This window comes from Stegodyphus dumicola, chromosome 4, assembly GCF_044657685.1.
Source record: "Stegodyphus dumicola isolate Sdum_Otavi_A_Nest chromosome 4, ASM4465768v1".
Classification (NCBI taxonomy): Eukaryota; Metazoa; Arthropoda; class Arachnida; order Araneae; family Eresidae; genus Stegodyphus; species Stegodyphus dumicola.
Window position 1 is genome coordinate 130,165,078 of NC_140771.1, and position 12,525 is coordinate 130,177,602.

Below are 12,525 nucleotides of genomic sequence, written 5' to 3' on the forward strand. Positions count from 1 at the left end.
GAAAATCCTTAAGACAAATAAATGCTATGCGGACAACAAATTCTTTCTTTCGTCGGTCTCTCTTGATAGCACTAGATACGGTAGAATGTGAATTCTTTCACCACAGAATATAGTTCAATAATTTCGAAGTACCACATCAATAAAAACGCACAATAAACTGTTAGTATTTTTAATAAAAAAGAAGTAACTAAAATTGCAAGCTATTAGCATAAAAGAATAATTTATTTAGAAAGGTTTACCGAAACACATGGCAATGAATCGAGGGAGAGCAAGGTCAGAGCGCAAAAATACCTGCCATTAATATTTTCTGAATTTTTTTCACAAAAATCTGAGATTCTGATTAGAACTCGAGACTAGATTAAAATTACTCTTACAGTAACATATCGAAAAGAGAGTCAACGAACGCAAACTGGAAAGAGATTACATTTTTTATGGAAATGGGAAGTATCACAATATTTAAGAAAAATGCAGTGACATATCGATGCGTATTTATGGCCTCTAGTTTTCAGTTTAAAAGTAAAAAACTTGAAAAAACGGGGTAAGTCAATGTAAAATAATTTTAAAAAAGCATGCATTTTAAAACTACAGTATTCGGTATGCTTTAGGATGGCAAGTAGCACATGACTCTTCTTAATATTATGTATTTGGGATTAGAGAAGGAAATACACTTTTTTACTTCCTTGTACGAAGTAGATAAGAAGTATTGTAATTGCAAAAAATTTCGGGTATCATATTTTAACGAAAATGTCCATTTTGACAGCTATAGAATGCAATTTAACGATGTGTTAGCGTGACATTCTGTATGTAAGGACAGAATAAAGGACTTCCCCCCCCCCTAAAAATTATAAAACTGATTTAAAATGGATTCTGAAGATATTTTGTCGTGGCGTCTTGTACCTACGTACGTATGTATGTATGTATCTCGCATAAGATATGTTCACCATCTACATGTTCAAACCAGGGTGAGGCTTACACAGCCTAAGTGCCTGTTCCCGTGTAATCATTACACCAGCAAGGAGAAAGTTGAAATTTTGTATATAGGGCACTGTACATGTAGATGTGCACCTCCTATTTTGGTTGCAATCGGCCACACCAAAAGTATATAAATATATGACATATATATATATTCACTCTGTTAATAGGCTTAGTGATTTCAGTTTCTTTATTCTTACACGTTTGTAAATTGTGCATGTTTTGCTTTAAAAATGATTGAATTATGTTGTTCTTATCTACCGGTTAAGGTTTTATGCAAAAATACCTGCCATTAATATTTACCTGCATGTTATAGTTGTAGAATTATCAACAATTTAAAAGCTGTTTACGTACGGCTAAGCGTATTTTTTTGTCATAGCAGCCATAGTTGTTTACATTTGAAACTTGGCCGAATAGTGGATTTGTTGCCAATCTAGAGAAACTAAGGTTCGCAACAACGAAGTAACGTCTTCTATTATTATTGCGAATTAAATTATGCTTAATCCGTTCTGGAATTATCATTTAAGTTATTAAATTATCTAATATTGACTCAGTATAGCGCCCACAACACATTAAGTCAATTTCTACGCCTTCAGCGTCTTTTTGCCGAGTGAGACCAAAAGTAAACTTTCAGTTTTGTGCACCGAAAAATCTGTCTTCCTGCTCGCTGGCCGAATTGCTTGTTTTTGTGTAGAAACTGTAATTTTAATTGTAAAAATTGTTTTTTTTTTTAAATTTTTTAAATTATATTTGGTGTTTTATGTTTTTCTATAGCTTTAAAGTTTTAATGAAGATCTTTTGTGTATTTATTATTTTTGCCTTGTTGTGAAGTGAGAATTGAATTAATTGAATGAGAAATACATTTCTAATGAAATTCGAGGAAATAATTGTTTCATATTAGCAGAAAATACTGTCGCCAGTCTGTTTCGGACAGAGGAGAATGTTTACGAGAAGCACATGCGCATAAGGTAAGCAGAGCTGAATCGTCTGTGAAAAACTGTTTATTAGTTCAAAGGGGCTTTGTCCCTGAAAGACTGTTTTCGTTTTGCGATTTTGCGTCGGTACCCCTATAAATATCGTATCACTTTTCAAATCGTTGCCACCAAATACTATCGCCCTGTACTATATTTGAAGAAATTAATTAATGAAGAATCTGCATAAATGTATGTTTCTCACATTGACATAAAACAACGGTACTTAGAACCATCCAATTTTTAATGACGTAATCCTCCTACGAATATGGGCATGTGGAAGACCAAATTTGAAAATTGGAATTTGTTTTATTATCGATTTCATATTTTCTAAAATTTTAACGAATTTTTGATCAACAAACTCAACGATTTAAAAGCGAGCAACAGTAATACTCTACGGGGGGTGACCTTTTTATCTCCAGCGCGTGGAACTATGTATGTATCGGAAATTCTAAAGATATGCTCATTTTAAAATTATTTTGCGATATTGCTGTTGAGCTTAATTTTATGAAGTAAGTGCAAAGAACATGATATTCAATAAATAAAGGTGACACACAAAACGTTAAAAAACACCCCTTTGGATGTAATTTAAAATCTGAAACCTTTCAAATTTTTTTTACTTGTTTAATTTCTTATATACATCGTTTCAGATTTATTATATTATTTAAATAGAACATGTGGCAACGATTAGATAATTATTCAGATGATATAACGTTTTTGCATTCTGACTTCTAAAATGAATGAGATGTGACGCTGTTAAGTTAACCTAGCGCCAGAGTATCGCTATGGTAAATAAATATATAGTAAATTTTAAAAATCGCATTTTCTATTGTGGTTTATGCGCTGTCGACGAAGTAGATTTAATTCAATTCGATAAGTTTAAATAAAATGCAGCAAAAAATGTGTATAATTTAATATTCCGTACAAGGAAGTCATGTGGTGTAGACATCAGATTTTTTTTCCTTTCAGGTTTATAAAAGGGAATGCTCATCAACTAAAAAAGAATGTTTTATGCAAACTATTTGGATAAAGGAATTCTAGACAAAGTATGTATAGACAGTTTATTTACAACATATACAAAAAGTTTCAACGATATTCGCTTTACATTGCGAAATAAATAACAAATAAAAAAGCAAATAGTTTTCTTAAGAAGAAATAAAAGAATTGGTAACAATAAGAGATGATGTATTTATCACTAAACAAAAAGCAATGGACAAATAGAAAAAGTAACAGACATAGATCCTTGTCATTTTTATATTATATTAAAATATATAAGGCAAGCCACAGTTGTAAACCTTGAAGTTAGTCATCGAAGTGTCTTCATTTTTAAATGTCATAGAAGTAACAGTTGAGCAAATAAGGTCTAATATGCGAAATTAGTCTTGAGCAAATTTCAAATACTGATTGCATAAAGAATATCTCGTAAAAGAAGTATTTCTTACGGATTCGTATTTTCCCTATTTCTGTCATTAGGATATTGTAAAATATCAATGGGTTCCTTATCAAGGTAACGTATCTCAGCATGTTTAAATAGCTTATTAAATTCTTCTGTTGTCATCTTCACATAACCTTTGGGTGGTACATGATCAGCAGGAGCGTAATAAGCATGGAAAAATTGCTTCTGATTTTCTTCTCCGGGAATATTTTGTCTAACTTGGTTGTTTATGCCTTGAGTTCCCACAAAAATGAACTGGTTTTGTGTAATAGCCTCATTAACATTCGGATAGCTATTCATTTCAGATTTGATATCCGTTTCTTGCAAGTTCTCTGAGTAAGTTTTATTGGTGACAAACTTACCTTGATTTCGCTCTGTAGAGATGTAATGTCCGGTTTTATTAAAGCCTTTAAAATTTCGGATTTCAGTTGATTCTGGTGTGCTCGCTAGAAACAATATATCTTCGTTATTTGGATATCCTTTCATATTGTTTAAATACTTTGGCTGATTAGAAACTGGAACATGTATTATTGCCACTTCTCTGTCTACAACTGCAGGCGTTCCACCAATGTTTGTTATTACACTAGGATCACGATAAATACCACCAAGTTTAACATTTTTATTTAGATGGTTTCTAAGTAAGCTTGGCATTAGAGAACCTCCGAACGTTTTCAGTGAATTTCTTAGAGGAGCCAAAGGCATGTTAAATGGAAGTTTTCCTGGAAATAACAACGTTTTTGGAGTTCCTAATGAATTAAATGACTGAACTGATCCATAAGGTTTCCCTTTAGGGCCTAAGTAATTCTTCATTTGATTAGCCAAGTTCTTACCTATGTTTTTGGGTGAAAAGAAATTGGTTTTAGTCTCTTTGGAGGGAATCGATTCAGTCAGATACTGAACGTCAGAAAATAACTCGTGATTTGGGGTGTATAAATCTAGAGAAGAAGTAGGAAAAGCAGCAAATTTCTGACTCTTATAACCATTTTGATTTAGGAGATTAGTGGATGTGCTATGTTGTAAGGATTTTAGTTCTTGCGGTGATGGGTAATTAAGCAAGCGAGGTTTCTGGTCCGAATACGTATTTTTGTGACTGTTTGGCACTATATTACTGTGTGCAGGAGGAAAAGGAGTCCCTCTAAAATTGTTCATATGCTTGTGGACCATATAAGGTTGCTCTATCGTGTAAGGTAAGTGTCCTTTTCCAGATTTAATATCAAGATTGGCTAAATTGTAATTTGACTCGAAATTGGGTATGCTTTTCTCACCGTGTAATAGAGGAACACGTAGCAGTGCGTCATTGCTTGGAATGTTACTTTTACCAGAGGTTATATGTGATAAATGGTATCCTTCCTTATTAAAAGGTTTCGGAATCACTTTCACTTTATTTATATTTATTTCACCAAGATATTTCACTGCTCTCGGATCAATTTGCCCTAAGGATGTTATTTTAAAAGATTTCTTTCCATTTCCATGTTGAACAGAAGAGAAATCATTTAAATTAAGATCTTTAATAGAGATTTCTTTCCCATTTGGAAGAATATAAGGAATATTTTGATGGGGGTCTTCATAAATTTCGAAAGGTTTCCTAGGATGTTCCACGTATACTGGTTTATAATCAAGATTTTCATTTTGAGGAGGTTGATCATATATTGATTGAGGAGGATAATATGCAAAAATATCTTTGGAATGCTTGAAACGAGGCTCATGCGATGGTTTATTACGAGGGTGTTCGTGATGCAATCGCTCGTCATGAGTTTCATAATGTGAAGGTTCACGAGGTGTTTCGAAATGCAAAGATTCATGAGGAGCTTCGTAATGTGACGGATCACGAGGAGCTTCTTCATAATGTGAAGGTTGAAGAGGAGCTTCATAATGTGAAGATTCATGTGGAGGTTCACGTGGAGCTTCATAATGTGAAGGATCGTGAGAAACTTCGTAATTGACAGGTTCATGAGGAGATTCGTAATGTAAAGGTTCATGTGAAGGTCGGCAACGAGGAGAATCGTACTTGCCATGAGATGGCACATACTGCTTATGACTATCAGAAAGAACGTATTCCTTTCCAATATGATCATTTTCATAGTTGGCATTTGGAGAATGAAAGTGCTGCACTGCATGGGGAAAATTTTCTGTATATTGGATTTGATTCTGATAATCCGATTCCTCATTGTGTCTCCTTCTTACTGGACCGAAGTAGAAAGGGTGACCGGGCAGAATAGGTGTCCATCCACCAAACAGTATCCTTGGAGGCGTCAAGCTAACACCAACAGATATTAAACTCAGCATTATCGAAAGGAAGATAATAACATTTACCTGAAAGTAAAAGTTCGAAAAAATAATAAGAGAATTTCAATCACAGCACTTTATAAATGCCGAATAAATAAAAAAATAGTAATCGCAATAAGTGTTTTACAAAAACATAATATTAACATAAATTTTAAAATTGTCCATAATTCATTATATTTTGTTTTTAGTGCAATATAATTTAGTTAAGCTTTCATCCGACACACACATCAAATTCATAAATTTAATATAAGAATAACGATATCTTTCAACAATTTACATTCATAAAAAAGTGTCTATGGATCGATGATTCATTACCAAAACATCTGAAAATCTCTGTGAGGTCTGTACACGTGTATACTCATTGTTAATGGAATGCATAAAGTGTCCTAATAAAAGCGCTAGATTTAATATGCCTATAAAAATGCTTTGTTTTTTAGAAAATGGAAAATATTTTTACGTACTTACAATAGGCAAGTGTTCGGATTTAAAAATGTTGCGTTTGATTTGACTTAGTAAGACTGGCAATTTATCCTTGCCAGTTCATTTCCCACCTTCGCGGCAGCTTAGTCGATTTAGAACACTACACAAAGGAACAGCGAGTTTTGAATGTGAAAACTCGTTAAAAGAGTGATGAATGTGTAAAGACAATTACGGCCCAGCGCGCAGAGCCACTACACCACGAAGGCACGCTAGAAAGGCGAGAGAACCTTATATACTCCCCCTTTTAAAGGGCGACTGGGGTTTTTAGGGGACCCCAATCGCCAAATCCTGGGTGTGGAGAGTCATCATCCACAACCCTTTCAGTTAGGGCGTCACTGTAGACACATTAGGTAATTTTTTGGAAGCAGGGAAGATGAAAAATGAGCAATCGCCTTCGCCGGGATTCGAACCACAAACTTCTGAATACCGGCCCAGCGTGCAGAACCCCTACACCACGAAGGCAAGCTAGAAAGGTGGGAGAAATACCTTATAAATGTTACGGATAGACTGTTAGAAAGATTCGTACAATCTTTTTATGTGAAAATGCATCTAACAGAAAAACGAATCGCAGATTGATAAAAGAATTTGATGACACAAGTTCGATAGCTGTCCCAATGCTGTCAGTGCAGCCGATTTGTTGAAAATACCGCTATTGTGCATGACAGTGTTATTGCAAATCCCAAAAAATCCAACTTTATACAATAAGAATAAAAAAATTTAAAGAGGAAATTGAACATATCTTTAGTCACCTCGGTAGACAGGTATGTGAGAAAGTAATTACGAATTTCATCGGGAGGATACGGTGCTGTAGAACAAGTTATGAAGGATACACAAAAGATCTTATTTTTCACTCTTAAATCAGAATATATACCAGTTGTAAGCCTGTAAAAATATTTTCCATCTCCTAAAACTAAAATATCTTATTATACATATGGTATTTAGAGCTTTTAATGGGGCACTCTATACTAGATTTTGATGTTCTATGGCATAAAAAGTATAGGTTGACTGATGTATATGATTATGACAACGCACGCGATTTTAACTAAGAGAAGGGGTGGTTTCATGGAGGGCTTGTATCCACGTTACACATGGGGAATACCATAAAAACGTCATATACCCAGTCCCCTCACCTGCAATCAAACCTAAGTCAAACAGCCACTGTTCAGCAACTTTACCTCTCGGCAGCTGTTGGGCACCTGAAAACTATAGGAACTCTGTTAATAAGTCGAAGAAATATATTTTGACTTGAATACAATTGAGTTAAATATAACAACCAAAGAAGTTCATGCGTTGCTAAATGAGACTAAAAGGTTATGCAGTATGCTGAAGTAAAACTCTTAACTCTTTGATACATCTTACTCACAGTTCCTTTGTTAGACTACTGGGCAGATAGCCCTCGCGGGCTCTCCTCTAATCAAATTAACCAAAATTTAACAGATTACCGCTAAAAGAGTATTGCTGAGTAACTCAGCGAAATCCTTTAAATCGTTTAAAGATCTGGCAGACGAATATGTATTCCTTAAAATAAGGGGAAGTCTGGGATTTAAAAAATGGAGAAAAAAATGAGTGCCTGATATGGAATAACTTACATTCATTTCTGTGTATAACCATGAACAGAAAGCAGACGATAGTGCAAACGATAATTTAAAATGGTGAGGCTCAGATCAGGATTCACGAAGTATAACGTATGAACTAAGTACTAGTGGTCTAGTAATGTTTCGTAATTGAGACTTTGCCAGTGGTTAACGGTACCATAAATTCGAGCTGCATTTCAAGCGGTATTATATAGCTTACAGCGTTTGCCAACGCAAGGCAATGGAATTATGAAGTAGGAAATCGCCAATATTTCAGGCGTGGCAAGTGTGAGCAGTCCGTAAAGAAATGATTTATGACTTAACAAACTCCAAATAAAAACATATGAAGAAAAAGGCAGTTTTTTTAATACCTCGAATTTTTTTTACCCTCCAGTATAAGTAATCAATTTTTATGAGTATATACTTGAATTTGAGTAATTGTTTAATCTAAATTTAATCACCCATATTTCCTCTTTTATTTAATCTTTCATGTCTCTTCGTTATCGCATCTTATTTGTATCCAAGTAACGATGATTGTTCGATGTTATGCAAATTGTATTTCGTTCTTTGTACCGAGGAGCGGCGCAGACGCAAATTTGTTAGGTTTTTAAAGCTCGCGTTTAGAGCTTTGAGGTTGCTGTGAATTACTGGAGTTTCAACTAAGCAGAGGTTCTTCTGAGTTTGTGTTGGTAAGCCGCTACTGAGTTCGGAGTTGGCAGTGTGGTCTTCGCCGTTCCTCAACGAACTTACTTTGAAAGTCAATAAAGAAGTTTCGGTCAGCGTTATGATTCTGAGGTTTTTTGGGTTCTATACTGAAGTAATATCAAGTCAATTTACAGTCCACTATTTTTAACAACGGAACGTACATGTTTTTTGGTCCGTCGAGCCGGAGTCGCAGTAAATTTGGTGAGTCAGTGTGTTTTTCTTATCTTTCTTATTAGATAATGGAATTTACAACGCTTAAGACTAAAAAGCGTGTAGCTAAAGCTAAGTTAAGTAAACTGAAAGAGAAAATTACAGTGACTTACGATTCTGCTGATGTTGATCAGTTGGAACTTTTTAAATCTAGATTAAATAATTTAATGACCGAACTTACAGTGACTTACGATTCTGCTGATGTTGATCAGTTGGAACTTTTTAAATCTAGATTAAATAATTTAATGACCGATACTTTTAGTAACATATTTGTAGTGTGTGAAGAAAAAGATATTGATGTATTTATAGAAGAACAACAGGTAATACAAGATACTGTTGATGAGTTAATTTTAATGCTAACCAGAGTTAAGAATGTTAAAGACATTAGTGTGGAAACTAAATCTTGTGAAATAGCGAGTATACGCTTACCTAAGCTAACTCTTCCTGTATTTAATGGCAGTACTGAAGAATGGTTATCATTTTTTTATTTATTTAAAACGGCGATAGTGGATAATGATCGTTTATCAGGTGCACAAAAGCTACAATATTTAAAGGGATCTTTAAAAGGAGATGCTTTGCGGATTGTTCAAGCTTTAACTATTTGTGACAGGAATTTCGAAATAGCGTGGCATTTATTGTGTCAAAGATTTTCACATAAGAGAGAATTACTTTCATCGTTATTAAAGAAAATCTTGTATTTATCAAATTTACAAGCTGAAATTCCTAGTCAGATATTAGCGTTAGTAGACACTGTAAGAGAGTGTGTATGTTCGTTTGAAAATCTAGGATTCAAAGTGGAGCAATTCGCGGATACTATTTTAATGTTAATAGTACAGTTTAAATTGGATTCTTCGACGAGAGGATGGTGGGAAAGAACATTAAAGAGTGAGGAAATACCAACACTTAATAATCTGCTAGAGTTCTTGAAATCTCATGCCAGAACCTTGCAAGCAGGTAAAACGCAAGGTGTTAAAAAACAAGTTACAAAAGACAAATTAACTTCATTGGCTTCAGAGATTCGCGCGCAGTGTACGTATTGTAAAGCCGGTCATTCAGTTTTTAAATGTAATAAGTTTTTAAATCTGAATGTTCAGGAACGCGTTAATTTTGTCAAGAGAAATAATGTTTGTTTTAATTGTTTGGTTTCAAATCATAAAGCTTTCCAGTATAGAAGTACACATAAATGTAAAAAGTGCTTAAATAATCATCACACACTACTGCATTTCGAAAGAGTTCAAAATGAACCAAAGGCACGTAAAGGAGTTACGAACAGTTCGAATGAATTATCAGTGACGGCTAAGCCATTTTTCCCTGGGCCAGAACCTCGCGTTCAATCGGCTGGGTCAGGGGAGAATATCGCAAGTTCTAGTCCAGTAATTAAATCTTGTGTTTCAGACTTTAACTTTCAGCGTGAAGTTTTATTATGTACGGCTGTTATTAAAGTGTTAGATTCATCGGGTGAATACCAGTTGTGTAGAGCCCTCCTTGACCCTGGCAGTCAAGCAAGCCTGATTTCAGAAGATTGTGTACAAAGGCTAGGGTTAGCAAGAAGAAATGCCAAAGTTTTTATTTCATGTTTAGGGTCTTTGGATACGAAAACTAATGGAATTACGGAAATAAACTTCGTTCCGCATTTTCCGGCGAAAGTGTCATTTAAAACACCAGTATTTATCATCAATAGAATTATTAGAACTTTGCCGCATTTTACATTGGATAAGAAGTACGTTGAGGAATATAATGATTTAATGTTAGCAGATCCAACATTTAACAAAAGTGGGCCTGTTGATATACTTTTAGGCGTAGATATTGCCTTACCTCTTTTAAAGGGAGAAATAATTAAATGCGAAGAAGGTAAACCGGTAGCTTCTCGTTCTGAACTAGGATGGATTATTTCAGGTAGTGTGAATAATTCAACAGAAGTTAATCCTACTATCTATGTTAATAATATACAAGTGGAAACTGATCAGATGCTGTCTGACTTTTGGAAATTGGGTGCTGTACCTACGTTTGACATGCTTACTAAAACGGAGAGAGCATGTGAAGATTATTTCAAATCTACATATACAAGAGAGGAAAGTGGGGTATATACTGTGAAATTACCGTTTCACTCTCCGCCTTCTCAGCTTGGAGATTCCAGACAATTAGCTATGCGTATATTCCAATCTTTAGAAAATTCACTTCTAAAAAGGCCTCGGATATATGAACAGTATAAGGATTTCATGAGGGAATACCTTGAGCTGAGACATATGGAGGGAGTGCCTGAGGGAGAGATTCTTATTGACTCTACGTATTACATGCCTCATCATGCCGTATTAAAGGAATCAAGTACTACGACTAAACTGAGAGTTGTTTTCGATGCTTCAGCTAAAACGACATCGGGTCTTTCATTGAATGATATTTTGATGGTTGGGCCAGGAGTTCAGCAAGAGCTGTTTCCAATTCTTCTACGGTTTAGAACTTACAAAATTGCAGTGTGTGCCGATGTAGAGAAGATGTTCAGACAAATTCGTGTCCACCCAGAAGATACAAATTGGCAACGAATGCTTTGGAGGGATAGTCCTAGTGAGCCCTTGAGTACATTTAGATTAGTGACAGTTACATATAGGACTGCCTGTGCGCCATATTTGTCTACTAGAGTAATGAAACAACTTGCATTAGATGAACAAGTGAGATTTCCGTTAGCATCAAAAATTGCCCTTCGTGATTTTTATGTTGATGATTTGCTTTCAGGGGCACAAAGTGAAGAGGAAGCGAATGTTCTAGTTCAGCAGTTGAATGAAATGATGAAAAGGGGTGGATTTCGCTTAAGGAAGTGAATTTCAAACAGTTCAGCTATTTTAGAGAATATTCCGGAGTGCTTACGAGAATCCAGTATTTCTCTTGAAATAAACAGTGACATGAAAGTAAAAGTATTGGAAATTAATTGGAACAACTCTAGTGATACGTTTCATTTTTCGGTATGCATAAGTGATAAAGAGTTTACCAAGAGGACTATTTTATCAGAAGTAGCCAAAATCTTTGATCCAATGGGATGGTTAGCGCCAACAATAATATACGCGAAAATATTATTACAAGAGTTATGGAACTTACAGCTGGGTTGGGATGAACTCGTTGATAAGAGAATAAGTAGAAAATGGAAGCGTTTCTATCTAGAATTGCCCTTACTTTCAAGCTTACAATTTCCGAGGTATGTCTTGAGTCCGAAGGCAGTAGTTATAGAAATCCATGCTTTCTGCGACGCTTCAGAAAAGGCTTATTGTGCAGTTATCTATCTTCGAACAATCAACCTTGATTCGTCAGTCAAAGTCAGCCTTCTGACATCGAAAACCAGAGTAGCGCCCTTAAAAACCCAGTCTCTTCCGAGACTAGAGTTGTGTGCTGCGTTACTTTTAACCAACCTCTTACATGCAGTATTATCAGGCATAGAACTGCCTATTAACAATATTTACGCATGGATCGACTCGCAGGTTACATTGGCATGGGTTTCGTCCGAACCTTGCCGTTGGCTACTTTTTGTGGCAAATCGAGTTGCAAAATTCCAGGAAGCTGTTCCAGGTATTCAATGGAATTATGTTGCTGGGAAAGAAAATCCTGCAGACTGTGGGACCAGAGGTTTTATTCCATCAGAATTCCTACAATGTGAGTTATGGATGAAGGGACCGCAGTGGTTAAACGAATCTCTAATTCATGTACAGCAAAATTCAAGTGTAGAATTAGAGAGTGAAGTTATGTTGAAAGAATTGAAAAAGAGTTTCAGTTCAAATGGTTCCAAATTTGAAGAGCCTAGTGTGTTTTCAAGATTTTCATCATGGTTAAAGTTATGTCAAGTGTTAGCGTGGTGTTTAAGATTCAGAAATAATTGTAGTAAGTTACCTACAGAGCGTATAAAGGG

At 35.1% G+C, this 12,525-nt stretch overlaps 1 protein-coding gene across 1 annotated transcript in view; it reads right to left on the reverse strand.

The window, feature by feature from the left end:
• Nucleotides 1-2,990: 2,990 nt before the first annotated feature.
• LOC118182729 (uncharacterized) overlaps nucleotides 2,991-12,525 on the reverse strand; it is a 69,225-nt gene continuing 59,690 nt past the window's right edge. The window contains exon 2 of the mRNA XM_035352113.2: nucleotides 2,991-5,691. Within this exon, the coding sequence (XP_035208004.1) occupies nucleotides 3,382-5,691 (2,310 nt within the window). The 3' untranslated portion in view covers nucleotides 2,991-3,381. The remainder of the gene's footprint in view (nucleotides 5,692-12,525) is intronic.